General features: G+C 44.7%; 3 protein-coding genes across 4 annotated transcripts in view; 2 read left to right on the forward strand and 1 right to left on the reverse strand.

The window, feature by feature from the left end:
- Positions 1–1826: 1826 nt before the first annotated feature.
- On the reverse strand, positions 1827–22096 carry hormad1 (HORMA domain containing 1). Of its 2 annotated transcripts, none has more exons than XM_056444325.1 (16): positions 22077–22096; positions 7359–7423; positions 6291–6432; positions 6114–6177; positions 5943–5979; positions 5781–5801; positions 5579–5605; positions 5394–5461; positions 4400–4551; positions 4053–4210; positions 3864–3932; positions 3072–3132; positions 2802–2854; positions 2552–2632; positions 2365–2418; positions 1827–2109 (listed from the first exon to the last, which is right to left on the reverse strand). In XM_056444325.1, the coding sequence occupies exons 2-16, from the start codon at positions 7392–7394 to the stop codon at positions 2014–2016; spliced, it is 1119 nt and encodes a 372-aa protein (XP_056300300.1). In that variant the 5' UTR covers positions 7395–7423; positions 22077–22096; the 3' UTR covers positions 1827–2013. The 2 variants fall into 2 exon arrangements, with proteins under 2 accessions (XP_056300300.1, XP_056300299.1); XM_056444324.1 differs by having other exon boundaries at positions 4047–4210.
- Positions 8123–15222, forward strand: ensab (endosulfine alpha b). The gene is made up of 3 exons (XM_056444338.1): positions 8123–8305; positions 11150–11272; positions 12081–15222. Exons 1-3 carry the CDS (start codon positions 8249–8251, stop codon positions 12243–12245), a joined length of 345 nt encoding a protein of 114 aa, XP_056300313.1. The 5' UTR covers positions 8123–8248; the 3' UTR covers positions 12246–15222.
- The window catches only part of mcl1b (MCL1 apoptosis regulator, BCL2 family member b), a 31000-nt gene continuing 23135 nt past the window's right edge, over positions 16117–23981 (forward strand). Inside the window, exons 1-3 of the mRNA XM_056444329.1 lie at positions 16117–16739; positions 17010–17260; positions 17388–17500. Of these exons, the coding sequence (XP_056300304.1) occupies positions 16256–16739; positions 17010–17260; positions 17388–17500 (848 nt within the window). The 5' untranslated portion in view covers positions 16117–16255. The remainder of the gene's footprint in view (positions 16740–17009; positions 17261–17387; positions 17501–23981) is intronic.

Raw genomic sequence — 23981 nt, forward strand, 5'->3', positions numbered from 1 at the left:
GAGGAGGTTAGATAACCCCGATTCATTTCACAGCTCATAAAGCGCTGTCGATGCTGTGTGTGTGTATGTGTGTGTGTGTGTTTCCCCGTCCAATCTGCGATCAGAAATACCCATAAAAAGAACGCACGGACAATGAAACGAATGCGGTGGCTGAGACAATGCCCCGTGTGAGGAAGTGAGGGCTGATTTGTTGAACCCCCCCCCCCCCACACACACACACACACAGATAGACGGGGGCTGCTTGGATATGCATCACAAAGGCTTCCTGCAGTATTGATCCGCAGTGGGTTAAGGCAGTCTATCAGCAAATGTATGTCCCTCTCTCTGGGAAAAACAATAGGAGATTAAAAACACACAGCTTGTCTGGGCGGGAGGTTGCTGATGGGGGGGGGGGGGGTTATCTGGGCCCAAAGGTCACTGTGTACAGATATAATCCTCTTTCACTTAACAGCTTCATTTAAGGCACCTCACATGCAAAGTGTGGCATTTCCCCCGAGTCTAGTCTGAAGACGGAGGGTTTGGGTTTTCCCCCCAGAGGTTTTTTTTTTAAGGAAGCTGAAACTGTTTAAATCTTTAAACGCTAGAAGACGACAAAACCAGAACGCTTCTCTGTAATTATGTTTCAGGAGTATATTACTTTGACATATCACCTATTCTGCCTAAAGTCCATTTGAGGACAACCTCCTGATTTGTCATATTTGGCATCAATAAGTTATCTTGTTGTTATTTATGTTTCGAGATGCTTTGTCTGATTGTGCTTGTATAATTGTCGTTGAGGACCCCTCTTGGTACATCTCAAGGGGGTTATTCCTAAAGAATAATTTCAATATATTCCAGTCCAAAGGGCCAGAATAAAACATTTAAAAAGCGCAGACGCACATAATAAACACGCACCTACCACAATAATGCAGCAAAGGAGTCGTACTTAATGTGGGAAGAGTTGTTTCTCTACACTTACAGCTTCCTCATCACTTCCAGCGTACACTTATAAAAATATGACTCCCACAGAATCCTCACAGGCCGTTAGTGCGTAGGGGAGCTCTTACAGCAACGCGCGTTCGATTCCTCCTCAAATTGTCCCTCTTCAGCAACGAATCATCCTTCAAAATGATGAACAGAAAGACAAACTAACTAATTTGTTTCCTTTCTCGTTACATTTTTATAAAGCGGAGGCATCGTTTTGGGGAGCAGTGGGTGACAGACACTGCATACTTATTAATAACTAATTATATATATATATAGAAACACATATAATTGGAAAGGCGGGGGCGGGGGGGCGTTCAGAGTGAACATTTGACTGTGGTTACTTCTTTTTAGTTTTTGAAATAATGATTACTTATTATAATTATTATCTCCACCGGGAGGATCATGAGCGTCTCTGCGTCTCTCCGTGTGTGTGTGTGTGTGTGTGCACCTGTGTCTGTCCACTGATAATATTGCATTCTTCTGCAGAAAGCTGCACAATATTTTGTCTCTTTCTGAAAACACTTGTTTATGATCTATGCTGCCACCGACCTCGCAAAATATGAAACTAGACGCTTTTTCTACTACAAAAAAATATCAATTCAGTAAATAATGTCTTGGTTTCTTTGGTATTTTTATCCTCCAAAAAACAAGACGATTTCCGGATAATACGATGGTCAAATAAGTTCTCAAAATAAGGTCAAAGGAGAGAGGGAGTAACCCTTTCCTTCCCTGCACGGTCCGACAGACCTTCTGTTGCTCTTGAAAGTACTTCGAAATGTGGATGTCACATTTGTTGTTGTTTATTTATTAAAGCATGAAGTCACGGTGCCCAATTGCAAACCGTTAAAATTCAACGGAAGCAACGCGTGAATATAACTCATTTGTTCATCAGTATTCTAACTCGAACTTGTATCACATCCCCCAAAACATTTTTAAAAGAACTGGGAACCACTCTTTTAAAAAACGCCCTTGCATAGTAAAAAATCGACATTTAAAAAAAACGTGTAATGTAAATCAATACTTCGGCGGCGGCGGTGAGGCGTGAGGTCAGAAGCGTTCCTTGGGCTCGCTGAATTTGCGGCGATTCTCCAGCGCGGAGGTGGACGGCGTCTCCTGGCTGGTGGGGATCTCGTACCGAGAGACCTGAAAGCAGCAGAAGACGCACCCGGCTGGTAAACAGTGTGTGTGTGTGTGTGTCGACAACATCCCACTACCAGAAAGATAAGCAGAGCGATCGGCGATGACTCATCTGTAAAGCGAACGCACTTTTACTCTTTTCAGAAACCCAGCCAGACTTCAGCTGAAACTTATGTAAACGTAGAGCTTCGATATCGGCCACAGACTTATAGACATTATCTTCATTTAACCGGAATCTCAGAGGAGGGCGGAGCTTCTCACACTTTTGTCCTTCAAGGATGTCGACTTCTTGGTGTTCACGGTCAGTTTTGCCTGCTACACACACACACACACACACACACAATATATATTTTTAAAAAAGTAAATAATGACATACATTCTGATTGGTTCTCTTTACTTTATAGCCAATCACAGAGGCTCACAGGTCCTCTCCATGTAACAGACTGACCGTGGTGGACCTGATGACCCGTCCGCTCCGGGTCCTCCTCAGGTTCTCAGCGATGGGCGACTTCTTCACCTCCGTGTCCATCTGAGAGGGGGCAGACCAGAAGGTGTACTCAAAGTGGCCCCTTTTGGGGGGGGGGGGGACTAAAGGATCAGACTCATCGGAATTGTTTTGGGCTTCTTTTTGTTGTTGTTGCATACAACTGGCCTTCTGCAGCAGAAGCTAAACATTAAAGTTAAAAAGTCCGACGTACCTCTATGGCTTTCTCGCAGCTCTTGATCTTCTCATAACAGCTCATCTGGATCTCTTGGGTTCATGAACGAAACAAAAAAAAGAGTTCATAATCGTTTCCTTTGTCTTGTCCAATAACATGAAATATGATTTCTGGCAAATGAGGATCCCTGTATGTATGACTCTCGCCTCCATCTCCCAGTTCATAGTGCCGTTCGTCATGAACAGGACCGAAGGACCTCCTCCAGAGTTTGTGTAAACACAGTTGAGGTGAGCGGGACGGAGGACTCACCGGTGTTGTCCAGGTCCGTGTCCTCGTTGTCGGGCCTCTTCACGTCTTCAATCACATGGGCCTAAAGATTGAAACATGGGACCTGAAGTGTCGACACGCTGCGACAACACGCGCACATTGTTTGCCGCATTTAGGCATTTCCCAAATCACACGCCGAGGACGCAGGCGCTCCCCACGTTGCACAGCTTCCTGTTTTACTGCAAACAACCTGACGCTGATGGTATAGTTGTTGTTTTCTTCCCCCCTGAGAGTAAACTGGCATTTCTTTTTCTTAGTGTTGCAAGTTTAACATGACAAAAAGACAATTGGATGGTGTAACTGCACACAGACATCACTACTGCACTGGATATCGGTTAACGATGAAGAAAAGAGGGTGAGAGACAAGGTGGGGAGGGGGCAGGACGGCAGGGTCTACCATGATTTTATTAGAAAAATTAAAAAAGGAGAAGGAAAGTGGTGGTTCTATGGGAGGGGAGCTACTCGGTCCATCCCAATAACGGTTTGGGGAGGTTTTTTCTTATGACCCTTTTCTTCTGTTCAAAATCCCAGTTCAACGAGCCCGACCTTCTCGTCTTATTAAATCTTAAAAATGTTAAATGCAGAGCCCGTTTCCTAAAGCGCAAAACTGACCCGGTGGATTAAATGGTTAATTTGAGAGTAAACTGAATTAAAAAAAATAAAAAATAAAAATATGTATATATATATATATATTATTTAAGAGTTAAACAAACATGATATCTTCAATTCCCAAACCTGAAGACAAAATAATGTGTGGATATTTAATGTGCCGACCTTCGACACGACGCCATCCTCCTCCATCTGCAGGACCCACTTCTCCGACCCTTGAACTCTCTCCTCCACCTGCAGACGTTCAACAACACGCACAGCCGTCAATCACAGACTTGCAGGGAGCCTCGCAAAATGCCGCCTGTTACCGACAGTGGATTTTAAGACTTTTATTTTGCTTCCTCTCACATTCACCTCCTCCAGCCTTTGTCTCTCTGTGGTCATGTCCATCTTCAAAGTGTGGAAGGGAGTGGCCACCTCGCCCATGGTGAGCCTCACCGGCTCTTTCTCAAACACCATGGTGTCGCCGTTGGCCTCCATGAAGCCGGGCGGCTGGTAATCCTGAGGAGTGACTGGAAGACGGACGGACAGTGAGACAGACGAAACAAGAAAGAAGCAGCATGTCGGCTTCAACTCCAAACCCGAAACACACACACACACACGCTATAGCTCATGAAATCTATATATTATATATTATATAAACCTTTTGGCTCACTTCAACTGATCCTGCACCTGTTAAAATAGCGATCACTGTGAGTTACCGTTCTCGTAGTAGGACAGCTTCATGTTGAGGCAGACGTTGTCTGGCAGCGGACCCAGGTTCTGCATCAGGGTGTACAGCTTCCTCACCAGCAGGATGCTGGCCTTCTTTGTGTTGCCGCACGACATCGCCGACACCTGGTTGTCGTTCTTGCTGACGAAGAAAAGGAGGCAAAAGAAAATGAGAAAAGCCCACCATCGACCCAGTGCTTGAACTTGTAAACATGCATTCTCTCTACTGACCACCAGGGGGAGACTCCTCTGGTTGTATATACGTCTATATAAATGACTCTACCTCTCTCTTGATTTATTCCCTCAGTAAACATTGTAAACATTAGTGTATGTCTCCATCTGTAGTTGTAAGTCTTCTTCAATACAGTGTGATGTACATTTAGTTCATTATGGTCATTTAGAGTCAAATAGACCATGAAGCAGGGGATGCTTTAGGGCGGGGCTACACACTGATTGACAGGTCGCTACTCGAGACCCAAATGGCTACGTCACTCCTCCAGAGTCCAAATATGGTCACTTTCGTTTATCAATGGCAAAAAGCTAAGAAGGCAGCGGTCAAAAAACAAAACCTGAGGCTTCAAAACATCAGTCCACAAACCAATGAGCGGCATCACCACAACTACGTCCACTTCTTATAAACAGTCTGTTTTCTAGTCTGTCAGGTGCCTCACTTTTACAGTTAAGTTAGAGTTTTTTCCTAATTTTATTATGTAATTGTGCAGTGATAAAAATAACAGCAAGTGTATCATTCTTATCTATGTCTGAAGCTAGAACTGAAACCGTCTCCTACTTTAAGTCACATGTGGATTTAAGGGGTTAATTCATGTGCTGATTAGACAGAAAGTTACTTCCTGGGAGGTGAGTGCAAAGTCAAAGTCTGAGACGACTCCAACTTTTATTTTTGCCTTTTTTAGTTTCTTGCATTAAATGAGGTTTATTTCATGTGTTATGAACGTCTCGGGAAGATTTTTTTTAAAAGCCCACCTTTCAAATTCCATCTGCGCTCCCTCTGCTGTGTAACGGATCGTAAACTGGTAATATTCAGTCACTTTCTGAAAGACAGGTGCAGATATGAGGACATTCAATAATCCTATAAACGGCTTGTTATCTCCTCAGTGGTTTAGACGTGTTAAACATTAACAATGGCAAGAGGGCAGCCGGTCCATTACCTCAGGGTGCTCTGGGTCAGTGTAAATCTGAGGAGCAAACGAAAAAAGAAACATCGTGACTAGTTCTGGATTTATGTTTGGGCTCGAAAGAAATGACTTCATGCAACATCAGCTCAAAGAATGTGTGCGGCCACAGTTCCTAGTATCTGCCCGCTTATCTCTTAAAAGACCACACAGAAGAAGTCATTAGCTCAATACTCACAGACATAATGACGGTCCGCAGCTGGTGGGGAGAAAATAAAAAATAAAATAACAGTGACCTTGACGACACGATGAGACACGGGACAAAACAAATGAATGAATATGGACTTAAGAACAAAAAAAAATCTTAGGATTTATCGAAGCGGTTAAAAATGTTACTTACATACTTCTTCTGGATGGCCTCAAAGCATCCCTGCATCCTGGGAAAAAATGTAAATAACACACATCTGATTATCTTTGACACACACAAACACACACGCAAACGCACACACACACAGTGGATATTGTTTTCCTGAGACTTTGGCCAGCCGGTGTCTAAGTCATCATTATTCACCATTGCACAACCTGAATGGCACCCGGACAGCTGTGCTCCTCTCTGAGGATCATCACTTTCTGATCTGCGGGAAGAAAAATAAGCTTCTTAGCAGCTGTTTCCAAACCGGTAAACAGACCTGGGGTTCGCTCACCACGATGAGCAGGCGAATGGCTCTCTCTCTCTTTATTTTCTAACCTGCAACATTTTTGCTGCCGTAGGCTTTCTCTGGGAAGATGCCCCGGAGGTAGGTGATGCCGGACACCGCGATGGCCAGAAGCTTCTTCATGACGACCAGGGACTGCTGCTCGGAGAGCACCTGATTGGGCAACAGCTGAGTCTAATGCACAAGTTATATTAGATTAACTCTCTGATTATAAACAGAATATTAAGGATAATAATTTCATTTTGTGGTCCTTGTGAGTTAAATATCGGTGTAGATTATTATATGAGCCAAACCGGTGGTGGGAGATTTTTTTAAAGATTGTTTTAAGTAAAATATTTGGCAACTGATGAAAAATTAAAAAAATTAAAATCCTGGTGTTGGAAGATGATAAACTTTATCCACAAACCAACTGGATCAATTCTAGATTATATGAATGCACCAGAAAAGAGTTTGTAGCTCAAATCTGAGTAACTACTTGAAGCAATTAAAAATAATGTTGTGAAGTGGTGGTATAAATCAACATTAAATGGACACACTAAAAGGTGCCTCATTATTCTCATTCACCGGTACATGTAGTTACCAACGTTATTGCTGCGCAGGCTCAAATTTAAGCTATACATTGGGGGATTAAAATGCATCGCGATACACACAAAATCGTCATTATACATTTGATACCTTTACAAGCGATATTGATAAAAAAAATACAATGCAGAACTGCGATTTTGAGACTTTGGGGTGTTCGAGTGATTTCCGTTTGACAGTAAATATATTAGTGTTACTGTCAAAAATGAAACTAAAATTCACTGTCTTAAAACATAAAATATATATTTATTTTACTATATGATTTTTTTTTTTTAGCATTAACTATTCAGACATCTGAATATAAAAAGCAAAATCAAACTGCAAAATCAGACTTCTCCCTAAATTATTCAAGTTCATGACATGATTACATCTGTAGAGATTATGATGTATAGTGTATAGATGATCAAAAAGAGTTGTTGGGTGGTAGGAGGCCCCAATGTACAAAAGTTATTTAAATTACAATTTACTCTGACTTAAAACATTAAAATATGTATTGTGCTGTTTGTGGAGTGGTTTACCTCTGAGGTTCTGACTTGTTGATCACTGGCGGCCATTGCATAGGTGAAAGGACATAAACTAAAAGCTGAAACAAAGAGAAAACACGAGGCGGATGAAGTCGAGTAGGGGCATTTATTTAGCTTTTAGCTAAGTTTATTACCATTACGTTACTTTAAACTACAGCTAGCAAGTTGACCTGGTACTCAACAAGCTCGTGAATTATGCTGTTGCATCGGCCTCCAACAGCTTAAACGTTTCTGACACACAAGGATGGGAATGATACGTTACTTACGTGATAACGGCTGAAAGAGTCCACCTTTTATTCTTATAAAGATTTGGAAGTAAGCTAACCAACATGAAGCTAGCTCGGGGGTTCCCGCTAATTTTTTTGATTGACAGGTTGACAGTTACAGCCACGGAGGTTTGTCCAAAGTTCAATGGAAAAATATATATAATATGTTACAACATGGCTGCCGATCCTAACTTTAAACTCATTGCGGTGTATTTATTTATTACTTTATTCATACAACACGGAGCATATTACGTTTTAAAACCAGCATTTTATATAGACAAATATACATGTTGTGTTGATGCATTGCGTACATTCAGTCCCACTTCGTAAACCCATTGGGCGGACGGCCTGTCAATCACAGAGAACCGCCCTCTTAACGACACGCCATTGGCTCCGCTCGTATCCTTGCTGCTCTCCTATTGGTTACTGTATATGTCGATTAGAAGCAGGGAACGCCCCTCCCTCGTTGGTGATGTCACATCTCGTTACGCCATTTTTTGTCGGGGAGCAGTCGTGTCCAGAAAAGGAGGATTAGAGTCAGCACAGGTAGCGCGTATATCCACCTCTTCCGAGGCGTCTGGCGAACGGGACACTCTGCTTGTCCATCACACTCACACAATGTCGTCAGAAAACTTGGACTCGGACACTCAAGTGGAGCACCAGGACGAAAAACAGGTGGGTTTGTTCTTCTGACTGCTGTCACGAATGTTGTTGGCTAACCACCGCTAGCTAGAAGGGGCGAACATCAGTAAGCTAGCACACGAGTGAAGTGTGCACGGTGCTGCACCAGGAGGGAGGCGGGTATATATACATATATATATATATATATATATATGTATGTATATAGCATAGCTGTCCCACCTGACGAAGCACCCCTTGCCAGTGTGTCACTTTGGCTGTGTCGACTACCGGACACTTGAGCACTTGGAGCACTGACTTTCAGTGCTTAGTGCGCCACACTGACAAAACCAGCAGCATTCAGTGCACTGAAAGTACCCGGATGGTGCACTGCAAACGGGCAAAACATGGCAGTGTAAAACGATGGACACGACTCGCCCTAAACGGCCGCCATCTTGGTGACGTAGCGGAAGAGGAGGAGCCCTTTCGACAGCTTTTCATTTTACTTCTAAAACAATGGCGGACGAGATGGCGACGGTAGCACAAGCGGGAGACCACGAAGCTCCTGCCGCCATTGTGGAGGTATCGCAGTTTCCACATGGGGTGGAGAGAGGGGTAAACAAGGGACAACAAGAGGGCAAGAAGTGCATTCATTTTGTCACTTTAAGTTTCGCGGGTATCGCAAGCAGATTTGCGTCCGTCACTTCCGCCAAGTGGTTAACGTCAGTGTTCCATTTGAGACACAGACTCATCAGCCACGCAGGGCACCACAGATGTCAGAGCTCTGTAGTGCAGTGTCCTTCGTAAAGTGTCCGGTAGTAGACGCAGCCTTTGTTTTGGCCCTTGCCTTTGTGCCATTGGCTGGCGAGTCCACAGCAGCTCGGGGCCTCATTGGTGTGCCCAAAATATGTCACAGAGGGGGGGGCCGACGGTTTAGCTTGACATGACCACCTCGGTCTCGACGTGCACGTGGCTCGAGACCCCCCGACGGTGACAACAACTGCAGTGGCGTGCTGATGGTTCAACACCTGGATGATCTGTTGACATCTGATCATGACATCCATCTCTGCTTTGGAAGGCTTTTTTTCCGTTTATTTTTTGCACTGCTTCAGTCAGCCAACGTTTGATAAAACATATAAATATGTACATCATAATATCTATTATACACGCATAACCATCTCATGAACTTAACTAATTTAGGCGGAAATCTGCGTAAGCGGTTAGATTTTTGCTTTGAGAATTCACATGTCTGAATTATTAGTGATGTATGATAGCAATAATGAAAAACAGTATAATAAATGTAATTATGTTTTTTTAAAGTCGTTTTGGACATGTACTGTCAAACTTAAATAACCTCAAATACATTATGAGCAAAATTAGGGCCTCCTAAAAATCACAGCGCTGCATTTTTCTTTCTCCATCAATATCTTTTGTAAAGATACAAACGATGCATCTGTTTCTGCAGTTTCCCTGCATCGCCGGGGTGGAAAACGGTAGCTCATACATTTGTAGAGACTTCCTGATGTCAGTGGGGAGCTCGTTCCACCACTGAGGAGCCAGGACAGCAAACAGTCTGGATGTAGAGTGGTTAGCTCGAGGTGGAGGAGTCACAAGTCGATTGGCTGTTGCCGAGCGGAGCGAACGTGCCGGGGTGTACGGTGTGACCACGTCCCGGATGTAGACGGGGCCCGATCCGTTCAGAGCACGTTCAACCCGATCCCGGCTGTCGGAACACTTGGTTCTTGCTAAGTGCAAAAACAAGGTGTGCTCCGATGGCCCAAATGTATGACCTCAGTATTTGCTTCACAGGGACTTGAATGACCGGTATCTGACTAGTTTGACTAGTGTCAGGCTTCTATCAGCCAGTCCAGGTGTGGTAAGAGCCAGAGAAGCATTGTCACTATATTGTTTCTTGACCTCAATTCCCACAATTCTATTAAAAAAAACACACTTTAAGATGATATTTACAGGGTTCGTACGGTCATGGAAAACCTGGAAAAGTCATGGAATTTTAAAATGGTTATTTCCAGGCCTGGAAAAGTCATGGAAAAAACGTAAATCATAAAAGTTTCGGAAAAGTCATGGAAATTTGTTATAATCACATGTTCATTTACGCGGATTTTAAAATAATGTATATGTTTTTTTAAAGAAAGACGCTCAAAATATAAGTCGGCGTACGCTCTCAATATGCGAAATGTTCTAAATTGTTCATGTGTACACCGAGATTTCAGTTTGGTCATGGAAATTTGGTGAAAAGTCATGGAAAAGTCCTGGAAATGCATTGGTCAACATGTGTAAGAATCCTGTATTTACTGTCAACCTGTTAGATAAGGCAGCCAAAGTGTAACTCCTAATATGGAATACTATATTTAAAGTAAAAGTTTGTTGAACAAGACTTGTGTGGACTTGTTTTAGCTTTAACAGATGCATACACGAGGCTCTTTTGCATATTCCTTGTAAACACGACTACTAAAGAGGGTGTTTGTTGTTGGTTAACAATCTAAGCTTGAAAAGTTGATGAGTTTGCTGATGTGTGTTTGAACAAAAGCTTTTTCCTCATCTTGAGTTATTTCTTCTCAATTCTGGTGGTAATATGAGAGGCTGTAATAGAAGAACATTCATGTTGGGACTCACACTACCTTGAAGTAGCACACTTCATGCAACAGGGTTTTTAAGAAGTGAGGAGGCCCTGTTTATTAGTCAACTTTACTTTCGGTATTTGTGTAGTTGCAGCATTTTTGGAATTGTTGTTTGAACATGACTGAGTGTCTGTCCCTTTTTTAAACAGCTGTTCCACTTGGAGAAAGAAAAAAACCGTCTGGAGATGGATCCGCTGACTCTTTCAAGGAGCCCAGTTTTCTGCAGAGGAGTGTTGATGTCCGTTTGTTCTCGTCTCCACAGGACTCCCAGGAGAAGAATGCAAACCCTGTGAAGGCAGAGGAGGCCAAGCTGAAGGCCAAGTACCCCGGCCTGGGCCAGAAGCCCGGCGGCTCAGACTTCCTGATGAAGAGACTACAGAAAGGGGTATGCGACCGGGGTTTATTTACCACCAGCTCTGGAGGCAACCAAAGACCAGCTCTTTTCTACCGCTTCAGCCAATCGATCAGTTAATCAGTGGAAACAAATTAAAATCTATTACTCTAGATCAGGGGTCAGGAACCTTTTTGACTGGGAGAGCCATAAAAGCCAAATATTTCTAAATATATTTCATTGAGAGCCATATAGTATTTTTAACGTATAATTTTAATGCGACTTCTGGTGCTGCATAATGCTACGGGGGGGGGCAGGCGACGTGAACTCTCTCGCTCTTGCTTGCTTACCCAGGACGAGTCCAATGCCACAGCTTACTCGCCCTGGGTGAAAACTAAATAATGAAACGGAGAGTTTTCTCCAGACGTCATGATGCAATTAGCTGCATAGCTTCCGCTTCAATAAATACTCATGGAGATTAAACATGCAACAAGGGGGCAAGTAAGAATTGACTTCAGGCAAGTAGATTTGGTAGTGGCAGGGAAAATAATGTGGGTTACTACGATCTCAAGCTGCAATGTTGGAGTTCAACAACAATCTTACAGGGCTGAGAGGCAAATAAAGTCCATCCATTGAATCTCAGCAGAGCAGAATGCAATGCAGCCGCTTTGGTGGCATATGGAATACAACGGCTTGTTAGACCGATTAGTTTTGTCATCCCAAAGCGGTCGCTCCTCCTCCGTCTTATGCTGCATACGGTTAGAGACTGTTTAAAGACCGCCATCTGTGAGTGAAATCCGTGTTTTTCCTCGGCACACCTCTAAAGCTGCGGGTGGCGCCTCTCGTCTCTTCTCTCACGCAGCAAAAGTACTTCGACTCGGGCGACTACAACATGGCCAAGGCCAAGATGAAGAAGCTCCCCGTGGCCGGGCCCGACAAGAACCTGGTGACCGGCGACCACATCCCCACGCCGCAGGACCTGCCCCAGCGGAAGTCCTCCTTGGTGACGAGCAAGCTAGCCGGCTAGCCTCCGTCCTCCCAGAAGCACCCTCGCCTCCTCCCGGGGGGGGGGGGGCTCCCGTCAGACCTCACCAGTGTCCCTCCCTATGTCCGCCCCCTCCCGTACCCCTTTCTTTTCATCCCCAGGCACCACTGGCTTTACCGTGTCGGGCAGGGTTGTATGAGTTGAAACTCCATTTTGCTTGTATGTGTGTGGGGTGAGAGGGTTGGATGTCTCCTACCACGCACAGCTCCGCCAGCTCCCGCGTGTCTTGGTTTTTTCGGTGTTTCAAGATGCATCGCACTAGGCGTGTCATCGGGCAGGGGTCGGATGGGATGAGTTAATGCACTTTGTAGTCTGTATAGTATGCTTTCGTTCTTTAAAAAAAAAAGTTGCATCTTAAATAACAAGAAAATAGTGTGCGTGTGTGAGGACGTTGGGAACCTTGATTGTTGATCTTTATGTTCCCATCCACGCTGGTGGCTCTAGTGGGAGGAAAGATGTGAATAACTGCTTGCATACCAAACTTGTGAGGGACGGCTGCCGAGCTTAAGAGCCCTTCAGTGTTCACCCACACCATGTTGGGGAAAGGGAGGCCTCTCTTCATCTCACCCTTCGGCCTCCTTTCACCGGCCTCTGTTCATCTCATCCTTCGGCCTCCCTTCACAGCCCTCCCTTCATCGGCCTCCCTTCATCTCACCCTTCGGCCTCCCCCCAAGGTCATCTGCTGCAGCTCGGCCAAACAGGGATTTTGAAGCACCGCCTCTTTATTCTTTCTCTCCGCTCCCTCTAAATATGCTGCATGATTGTAACAACAAAAAAAAGGAATTTAACATGTTGGGGTTTTTGTTTGTTTTCGTTTTAACGGTAATCTGCGTTGTGATTGGGGGGAAACGAAAAAAACACACGGAGCCCGAAGCGTCCTCGTTCACGCTTCCGTCCTCCTTTCCCTTTTTAAATAAACAATAAAGGTGAAGAAGGTTATGAACAGCCATCAGTTACTTAATGTCGTCCCCCCCCCCCCCCCCCACACACACACACACACTCACTCCTCACTACCTACCATTGTACGCGTATCTATGCTTCTCCAAAACGTCTTTCACGACCCTTTTCATCGTAGTCAGTTCTCTGCTTTCGTGCCACTGGGCTTTCGAAAGTCCGGTAAAGTCTGCGAAGAACCGGCCCATGAGCTGCCTCGTGTCGTTCTCCAGCACCGCGGCCCCCGCCGAGGAGTCCGACGCGTCGATCTCGCTGTCTGACTCCGGGGTGCACGGCAACAATCCACGTATGCTCGCTTCTCGTTAGCGGCCCGGGCCGAGAGCCAGCTGAGTGTGTTTTATTATTTTTGAATGGCTGGAGACTCTGCCAACAGTTTGGTTGCCGTTGAGTCTCCAAGACGTGAGTGTGTGTGTGTGCGAGCACTATGAGCCTGAAAGATTAGGAGGGGGCATCGAAGCCCCAGGCGTAGAGCAAATATATGCTTCTGTAAATACAAACGAGCACGTAAGTAGTGACGCGCTTCAGACATCTCACTTTCTCCGCGTCTTCGAAGCACCGCTGGAGGTCAGCGGGTCGGAGTGACACGCCGGACACACAAAAGGTCCCAGTGACAAGACGACAAAGTGTCTTTTTCACTGGGTATTGTTTTTTTATTTGGTGGCACCGACCAAAATTAATTATTCTTAATCAAGCTGCTTATTAAAGCAACAAAAAAAGGATGTTGCTTTCTCATCTTTTTTTTGTACTGGAGATGGTTTTAGAATACACCGTACACAGAATATAGTACACTAGCGTGAGTAAAAGAATACGACAGCTGCTTGTGAAACCCCACCCGCTCTTCTACCACCAGTAAAACAAACCGACACACACCTGCTCCCTGATCTAAGGGGTGTCAGCGGGGTAACCACGGTGACAACAGGTGTGCTGCTCATCCCACCTTTTATGTGGTTCATCCTCCCGAAGCTCTGAGAATCGGCCTCCTTGTGTAATACTGCTTCAGGGAAACCTTCACAAACGCACGGTGACTCCATCGCACTCTCAACCGCACTTATTTCGTTCCTTTCTTTTTCATTGAGACTTCAAAATGTGTCATTTTGCAGTGGAGTGGGGGGGGGGGCGAGCAAGAGAACGGACCTGAACGTATGTGCTTGTTATGGCGTTGTATGAATGCACTGCTTTTCTTCTCTGTACCAGCCATTTGTAAATAGACTTCGACAGGAGGGAATTATTTTGTGTGTTGTATTCCCCACCTGCTTTTCCCTCTCGTAGCCCGAGCTGTCTTCTGAGTCGACGGTTCCTCTCCTTCTGCGTCGTCTCTGAATGGCAGAGGCTGTGTGAATCTGTATCATATGAAAATACGTGTAAATGCTGCTTATTCAAAGACACCCTGTAAAGAACACCTGTCCTCGTGGCCTCGATGTAACTACTCCCATTTCAAAAAAGGTGCATTGTTGCGTTTTTAAATTGGCAAAAACATCACTGTCTGGCATCATATTGTGTTTCATATTCACGCTTTAAAAAGTAACGATTGCTTGAAGTAGAAGAAGAAGAAAAAGGGGTTGGGGATAAGCGGCACAGCGGCGTACGGGAGTTCTTGAACGCTACTTGATGTTTGGCTTTGCACAGAGCGGTTCCACGAGTGGAAACGGCGGGGTATGTAAACATGTGCCAGAATGTATCGAGAAATGACAGGCGCTGTCCTCCTGAAGTACTATTGTACTGCTTTTAAAAAAAACTGATCTTGTTTATTTAATTTTTTCTTGTGTTCTCTTACTGCATAATTAGTATATTTCATCTTGGCCCAAGATCACTGCAGGGAAAATCAGAGGCACCCCCTTGCTTCCAAGAAAAAGAAGGGTTTACGTGATAAAAGAGGATGACTGGAGAACACGGGAATGATTTTAAGACTTCAGAGAATACCGGTGTATTTGGAATGTTTCAGTTGTGTGGGAGTAGGTGAGAGGATTTTTGTCAGTATTTGAAATAAACTTTTCCATTAATACGATTTCCTTGTTATTTTTTGTTGGATGTTAGATCTTACACATAAAGGATGTGCTGAAAGGCGAAATACCTCCATCTGACCACCAGGGGGAAACAACCATGTATTTCTAGCACGTGACCCTTTAACAGAGAGATCGAGAGTTGGCTTTTTCCATCATTCCTAACAACTGGAAAGTTCTAGTAAAAGCATAAATTGACATGTCTCAGACCGGGGTCGACAAGAAGTCTGGCGCCTTACAGTTAAGTAAATGGGTCAATACACCCTTATGTGAAATATAAAGGTTATGTTTGATGTGTGTGTAATGTGATATATATATATATATATAATAAAAAAATGTTGGCCATTGACACTGGGTCATAACAGCCATTTATTGCAGTATATAAATGACACATCAGTGCGGCCTACACTGAGAGAGTTAGCTGTCATTTATGAAACATAAATATATAACATTGTTATTTATGCCACCAGAACTGCTTTACATAGAAAACATATTTCTAAAATACAATGTCATGGTATAAATGAAAAGATGAAAAAACGAAATGTTATTATAACTTCTATCTCTTTTATTATAAAACATATTCGTGTTGTAATTGTGCCCTTATTTGGGTAGTATTTCCGGTACCGGTACCGCCTTGTCGGTCCGTGGGAACAATCGGGGAAAAATACAAATTATAACCCTTCCTGTTTTTATTTAATTTCGCCTTTAAGAATCACCAGGATTCAGATAAATCTTCTTTTTTGTTCCTCCCATAATTTATTTTATATGCCCAAAAAAAAGAAAATAGCCGTTGGTTTAAAATAAATTCGATGACGTGATGCGCAACGTGATGACGCAGCCATTCCGCTGGATGTCTATGAGAGGGACGCTGCGCAGTCTCACTTCCGCCATGGAGACTCAGTGAACGCACTGATAAAAGGCTAGCTTAATTTTTTTTCAGGACTTAGTCCTAGCAGCGATTCTTTACCACCCCCATTGTAATCTTTTTATTTATTTAAAAGTAACTAACTCGCAACTTTTCAACAACAAAAAATCAAAATGAATATAATTCCAAGCACGAAACGGGCCGCGTTTAAGATGACGGGAGTCATGGGCTGTATTATCCTTCCTCAAAATGGAGGCGCGGAGAGACCCGCGCACTACGGCTCGGTAGATTCCTCCCCGCAGGTCGCCATGGCCTCAGCTAAGGACTCCCGCGGTGCCAACGCGGGGTCCATCGACACACCGAAGCGGCCCAAGATCCTCGGCGTGAGCTCGACTAGCAGCTACTCATCAAAACTGAACGAGGACGCGGACGGCGGCGGCTCGCTGCCGTCCACCCCGGAGCCAGACAGCGAGATCGACGCGTTGGACTCCTCGGCGGGGGCCGCGGTGCTGGAGAACGACACGAGGCAGCTCATGGGCCGGTTCCTCGCAGACTTTACCGGACTTTCGAAAGCCCAGTGGCACGAAAGCAGAGAACTGACTACGATGAAAAGGGTCGTGAAAGACGTTTTGGAGAAGCATAGATACGCGTACAATGGTAGGTAGTGAGGAGTGAGTGTGTCTGTTTGTGTGTGTGTGTGTGGGGGGGGACGGGGGGGGGGGGACGACATTAAGTAACTGATGGCTGTTCATAACCTTCACCTTTATTTATTTACATTTGATTTCACTTTACGTTTACAGTTAAAACAAATTCATAACTTAAAACCAATTACACTGGATGTACATTTACTTAATGTTACTTTAAATGTACCATCATCATAGTTATTTGACCCCCCCATGCCTTAATGTTCCCTGTTTTTTCTTTTAGGGATGATCAACAAATTGTCATTGGATGACAGAAATGAAGACACAAGCTTTGTCAGAGAAGTAGCCAAGAGCCTCTTTGCGGACGGGACCACAAACTGGGGCCGCATCGCCAGCCTGGTGGCCTTTGGGGCCGTGGTGTGTCAACACCTGAAGGAGAAGAACCGGGGGAACTGTGTGGAGCTGGTGGGCCAGGAGATCTCTACGTACCTGCTCTCTGACCAGCGGGACTGGCTGGTCAAAAACAATGCATGGGTGAGTTGTGACTAATGGCTGCATGACAGGATGCAAGGGGGTGTGGAGGAGGAATAACTGGTTGCGTAACAGCTTTCATTGTGCAACACAAGATTCCCGTCCAATATATTTATATGATCTTTTCCAGGATGGCTTCGTCGAATTCTTTCGGGTCGCCGACCCAGAGTCCACAGTGAGGAACACACTCATGGCCGTCGCTGGATTTGCTGGCATTGGGGCGACACTGGCCCTGTTGATAAGGTGAATCTTTGGACACTCAGAGACATTATTTTCAATCGGTGGACGACAAGTCCAACCTTTCCTCCTACTTTTTGAAAATGGACTTTGATGGACATACCTTTCCTGGGCTCCCTGCCACTCCCCCCCCCCCGCCCCCCGGCTGCATATAAGCACACCGTCTTTGCTGTTGACAGAAAATGGACGGACTTTTGCCCACAGTGCAAACAATTAGGGTTTATTTAATGTGACATAAATTTATTTTTCTAATAAATGTTTTAAAAAGTGTTTATATGCAAATTAAAAAAACGGTAAGGGCCAGTAAGTTGACCTGATTTTTTGCTTAATTTCCACCTCCATTATGTTTACCAGTTTGACCATGATAATATCATAGTTCCCTGGCTCTAATGGTGTTTTGTAAGTGAGGCCAAAGCAGGAAAGGGAAAGCTGCATCGCCCCAAGTAATGCAAATGAAGTCCATTTTCATATAGTCCATTCATAACCCCTTGATCCTTTATAAGGACACCTCAACCCGAGAGGAGGAGTAGTGGTGGGAAGGATTTGCATTCTGGGTGCAGCGCTACTTCCTTGTTATGAAAATGCACTAGGAGACGAGCTGGCAGAGACATGCAGGACCTTTTGGGCTGAACGACAGCCTGGAAAGTTTGAGTCTGTTGGAGAAGAAACGATCACGGACTGAGTGTTGGGGGAGACTCGGATTGTGCTGGTCGTAGTTAAAGAGAGGAGGAGGGAGGGTGATATTGTTCCTCCAGAGAATGAAAGCAGACGATGATAAATCGCACACGGTCTGGTTGTAAGCTAACAAAATCTGTATAGATTTGAAGCAATAAAAATAACTATTTACACGGCTTGACCTTTTTGATGTCGTCTCACTGCAACGGGGATATTTTTTTTGCACGCGACAGCCCTCGCTCTAAGCACTAACAAGTTGTGACGCCTCCGCACACAAGAGCTCTTGATGTTTATTCACGCCACAGCCCGAGTACTTTCCTAGACATTTGATGAGGATGTGGCAGCCGGAGCCCTCGGCTGCATCCGGATAGTGGCGATGTGTGTAGAGGGGGTGAGGAGGGAGGGGGGGTGGTGGTGGTATCTGCAAGAGAGCTGGTGCACAACAGCTGAATGCAGCAGTACCAGCTAGAATGAGAAACTGGGGTAAAAACAACTGTTCACAACATCCTGAAAACTGCACATTGCTGTCCACTTCCTGGGTTGAAACATTTCAATTCTACCTAGAAACTGATGACTTAATCAGATTTGCATTTTAAGATATATCTCTTTCCATATTTAAACAAATGTGACGTATTTGATTGGGTACTCCTCGGATGCTCGTGTGTCTATTCTGGGTGTGTTTTGCTCTCGCGGCTCTGGACTGTAGCTCCCATCTGGTGCACTCTCTAGTGTAACATTTAAAAACTAGGAATAAAATAATATTTTTGCACTCCTCTTAATCCTAAAAATCTTCAGGGCCTTGACTCTCTAAAAACCTCGATTGGAAGGGGGAATCCTTGGTGATGGAAGCGGGGCTGCGCCCTTGTTTGTGCAGATCCTCCCGTCGTCTCGGGTTACAGGACAAACACGAGCGGGCTCGTGAGGAAACGGGAGTAGTGGCGATCCATGGCGACGATCCACAGCAGACCTCCCCGAGTCCTCTCCTGTTGGCCCTCCACCGTGGTTACCCCCCCCCCCCCCCTGCACGGTTCATTGTGAAGAACGGGCCGCTCCGCAGTTGGGGGAATTGATGCTGAGGCAATAGCGTCTAGCAGCTTGCAGCACCATCCACAAGTGGATTGCAGGGGGGGGGGACAGTGTCTTGGGGCTGAATATGCAAAGTGTAGTAAGTCTTTGAACAACTCTGTTGGTATTGGAGCCATACATGCATTATTTGATCCTCTACCTAGTATTTTAAAGCCTTAATGGTGCCAATATATCCATCAGGATGGAGAGTCTTCATCTTTAGGGCCTCAATAATGTCCGTAATAGTGAAAATGAAACTATCAGCTGTCAACGGGCTATTTACCAGGAGATTGTTAGGCGTTGCCAACTCTGGTGAGATGGTCGAGTCATCTTTCAGAGCAGCGGCAACCTGACAACTTGATAAGGAATTTGTTTGCAACATTTTTCCTTCAAGACGAGACGGAACTCTAGGTTTTTGTTTCGTCGTTTGTACGCCGTCAGCATCGCGGCTCTAAACTGGACCGCTCGGCCAAAGGTGAACACATTCCTGTCATGGGATAGTTTTCAAGGAGTGGTTCTGCAACTATTGTTTGCACACATACTTAACATTTGAGTACTGCAGGCAGTATTGATCGTGTTCATATCTTAGCTGCCCAGCCCTGACGATACAAAGTGCGAGGCAGGGCCAGATCTGCTCTGATTACGTGACCTCTTTGGAGTTTCTGAGCACGAAGAGAACATTTTCATTCCATCTTTTTGGGGATTTTAAAGGAGCTTTTGGGTTTATTTGCAGACGTTTTTTAAGGGCCTCTGGCTTTCTGCGGGTTTCATCTAGGAAGTCTCTTATTGACTTATTTAAAACTTAAACAAATGGCTCCGGAGCTCGATTAAAAACCTCATTTCGTCAAGTCGTCATTTCTCAACGTTTTCTTCCTTACCACATAAAACCACTCCGCTGCAGTTTGTAACTTGAGCTTTGAGGAACAGACTTTTTTTTTTTTCTCTTCAGTTGGTCGGAGGCCTCTCCACTTCCCCGTAGCAACAGCCCGCCCCTTGATTTAAAAAAAAGCAACCTGTTTCTGGGAAGTCAGCTGACTTACACGTTTAAGGGAGTTACTCGGCAGATGCTGCGAATATTTTGAAATGCTGGCCCCCGAAATGCAGAGATAGTGGAGGTGAAAGGGAAGCAGGATGTGGTGAAGTGTTTAAAGGCCTTTATCAAAAATAATAAAGTAAAAATGCACAGACTAATCAAGTCCTGCGACATCCCAGATGTTACTAGAGCTGCTGCACTGGGAAAGAACTCCAATCTGTTAAATGTGCAGTGTGTATATATTGCACACTGCACTCATTACATGAGCTGTGTTTAGAAAATGCATCATCGCTTTAGGGGAGCCATGTTTTTTCAGGGCTTTTGCACTAAAAACACACTTCAAATCATTAGAAAATCTATATATTAGTATTTAAAGGCAGGGTTGGTCCTTTTCTCCCCAAAAACGTTTTATATTTTGCTAGAAATGATTGCATTCTGTCCACAATCAATGAACACTAGTTTTGACTGACGCATCATAATAAAAACTTTTAATGAAACGTGACACAGCGTGCAAATGGAGTGATGTCATTGTCCATGTGTAACTGTTGGGAAGCGTCAATAAGGAATTAAAAGTCACGGCTTGCAATCTCGTCCCAAAAAGCAGACTTTGTTTGCATATGTCATCTCTGAAAACAAACCCTGCACACGCGCCTCTTTTTGAACTCCACACAAGTCCTCCACTCAGTCCTGCGAATATCTCTAAATGGACGTTCTCCCGTTTGATGTAAAGCAGACGGAGGCGGAGCTTCTTCTGCCATCGGGGTCACGTCGTCGCTCGCCCGTTTGCTTGCTTTCTGAACTGAAAATCATGCGTGTCAAATATTTACTCGCGTGTGTAAATATTAGTCAACGCAAAGATGAGAAAATAAAAAAAGTTCAAAAGAAAGATCGGTTCATATATTTCTTTGGCCTTCTGGGACATCTTATAAACCCAGTGGCTGATGAATTGCGCAAATATTATGTGATAAGAATCAACATGGTCTTTAGTTCTGTCCTCATTTTAAAGAACATTTTGTCCAAATGCCTCAACCTTGTCTCTCTCTCACCCAAGGAGAACATGTTTACTGGCCCCAGGAGCCGGTTGATGTCGGGACGGTATCAAAGTAGAAGAGTCTCTTTAAATAGACGCTCTTCCTCCCGTTCATCGCGTCTAAACTCTGACCTTGTGGCGTCGCGGGATACTTATCGCCTATCGAATTCAATCCGCCGGGCGACGTGTCGTGTTCTTTCCTGAGCCGAGTCATCCTCAGTCTTTTGAAACTCAATTCTTTTGTCTGTCGCCCACAGAGGCGTATTAATAGACCTGCAGTTGTTCTCCGCTTTTAGAGTTCTATTTGAAGTAGAAGTGTGTTTTTCTTTCTTCTTCTCTCACTCCGTTGTGAGTTTTCATGAACGAGCGGTCCATTGATCGCGCGGTGTCCTGGGAGCCTGTGGGTGACCCTGCAGCAGGTCACTGGAGGCTCCCCATGTTTTGTGTCACAGAACAGTTTGGAGTGATGTACCCAGCAGAATAAATAAATATGCCCAGCTTATTATAGACGGGAAAGGAAGTAGGAGGACATTTGTTTAAATAACAAATACCGAGCCCCAGGAGTGTACAGTGGCACACGTTCAGCTGTCTTTACCCTGCGATCAAGACTAAATGTCTACGTTCTTCTTCCTTCTTTATCCAGTTTGATATGAAGAAGACAAAATAAATGTACTCTGAATTTCTTTGCACGGACTCAATCATGGACAATGAAAAGAGCATATCTTTGTTTATTTACAGAAAAAAAAGATGTCACGCATATACACATATTTCGTACTTACATTTCTGCTGATGAAACCTGAATCAGAGGGAGACTGATGCTCAGTCGTCCTTCAAACCAGAGGATCGGCGGTTTGATCCCCTGGTGGTCAGTGAGAGAATGCAGCTTTAAAATATGAAGCATATACTTCTATACAACCAGAGGAGTCGTCCCCTAGTGGTCAGTTGAGATAATGCAGCTTTAACACATGAAGCATAGACTTCTATACAAGCAGATAAGTCGCCCCTGGTTGTCAGTTGAGGTAATGCAGCTTGAACACATGAAGTTTAAACTTCTATACAACCAGAGGAGTCGCCCCTGGTAGTCAGTAGATATAATGCAGCTTGAACACATGAAGCATAGACTTCTATACAACCAGAGGAGTCGTCCCCTAGTGGTCAGTAGAGATAATGCAGCTTGAACACATGAAGCATAGACTTCTATACAACCTGATGAGTCACCCCTGGTAGTCAGTAGAGATAATGCAGCTTGAACACATGAAGCATAGACTTCTATACAACCTGAGGAGTCGCCCCCTGGTGGTGAGTAGAGAATGCAAGTTTAAAGTGTTTAGTTGTGAGCGACGGTAGTTTTGTATGAGGCAGGATCAACAGCGTCAACATTTAAAGACATGAAGAAAATGTAAAAGATCTAAACATTTTCAAGCCGAAGCCCCATCACACCTACAGAACGCCTGCTTAAGTTTAAAAAAGAAGTGGTTCAGATAATCGGAATACCCGACCAGCTGCTTATCACCACATGTTCGACAGTAACCAGTTATTGGCGTGCCAGTAAGCGGTCTCAGATTTCCTCCCTCAATCAGTCCTCTTCTGATCACGTAAACGCAACGAGCAACTTGTACTTTGAGTTTTTAAAAAAAAGTAATTTTAAACACGTAGATAGCCAGAGCAGGTATACAGATTTCGACATTTTTGCCTCCTCTCTCTCTGTTGGCGATACGGTTGTCCGCGAGCTACGAAACTGGGTCACAAACATCGGAGATGTAGGTCACCTATTTCTTCTTCCTGGCCCTCTGAACCGTACGAACCTCCTGCGTCGAGTGTTTGCAGAAGCATCGAGGCTTTCTCTTTCCGTCGACTCCTGTGAATTCTGGGTCAAGCCCGGGCATGTCTGACCTCGGCGCTCCAAGGCTTGATGTCGTTACGTCTGGACAGACCGTCAGGCGGGGTCTGCGGGGTCAAGCTGTCGTTTGCAGCTCGTCAGCCCTCACCTTTCTGTTTGGAGACCAGGTGACGGTGGTTTTCTCTGGAAGCTTCCAACGTTCCACGTGACAATCTGTGGAGTTCAGTGGTTCAAACGCCATTGAACCGAGCTGAAAGGGCCAATGTGTGTTCTTAAAAAACCAACAACGGTCATCTGTTTGTGCGGTCCTTTTGGAGAATCACGTGGCTGCAGAAATGCGTATGACCTGGAGTCATGCATCGGAGGGTCACATGTTTTTTTGTTTTTGTGGCCAATGGCGACGGCTGAATGGATGACTGTGTTGAAATCCTTGTATCAGCTGGAGAATGACTCTTAGAGAAGTTCAAGGGATGACCTCATTGCCAGCAGGGTAATGACCCCCCCCCTCCAGCCCCCCTGTTGAGGCTGTGATCAGCGCTCGGTCAGCAAAAGATGAACCCTTTTTCTTTTTTGGGGGGAAATGAATCACGTCGGTGCATCTCCCGGGATGAAATGTCACGACTCGGGCAAAACCACAGGATTGTTTTTTAAGTTGTCGGGCAGATTGCCGCGCTGAAGGCAAACGCAACGACTCGTATCTTAAAAATGGCCAATCGGACCTTATTCATGTGGGATTCGACGACATTATTCGATCTTCAAGAGCGTTCTTTGTGTAAACAGAACATTCACAATATCTGAGTCAACGAGGGTTTTTAACGTCTTTCCTGAAGACCACTCGCAGATG

Source organism: Pseudoliparis swirei, chromosome 22, assembly GCF_029220125.1.
Source record: "Pseudoliparis swirei isolate HS2019 ecotype Mariana Trench chromosome 22, NWPU_hadal_v1, whole genome shotgun sequence".
Lineage (NCBI taxonomy): Eukaryota > Metazoa > Chordata > Actinopteri > Perciformes > Liparidae > Pseudoliparis > Pseudoliparis swirei.

Excerpts from the sequence above, each read along its gene's own strand:
- hormad1 (XM_056444324.1), bottom strand. The coding sequence starts at position 7,394 with ATGGCCGCCAGTGATCAACAAGTCAGAACCTCAGAG. Across the intron at positions 6,178-6,290 it reads CGGCAGCAAAAATGTTGCAG|ATCAGAAAGTGATGATCCTC; the intron begins GTTAGAAAATAA and ends TTCTTCCCGCAG. Across the intron at positions 5,606-5,780 it reads TGCGGACCGTCATTATGTCT|ATTTACACTGACCCAGAGCA; the intron begins GTGAGTATTGAG and ends TTTGCTCCTCAG.
- ensab (XM_056444338.1), top strand. The coding sequence starts at position 8,249 with ATGTCGTCAGAAAACTTGGACTCGGACACTCAAGTGGAGCACCAGGAC. Across the intron at positions 8,306-11,149 it reads AGCACCAGGACGAAAAACAG|GACTCCCAGGAGAAGAATGC; the intron begins GTGGGTTTGTTC and ends TCGTCTCCACAG. Across the intron at positions 11,273-12,080 it reads TGAAGAGACTACAGAAAGGG|CAAAAGTACTTCGACTCGGG; the intron begins GTATGCGACCGG and ends TCTCTCACGCAG.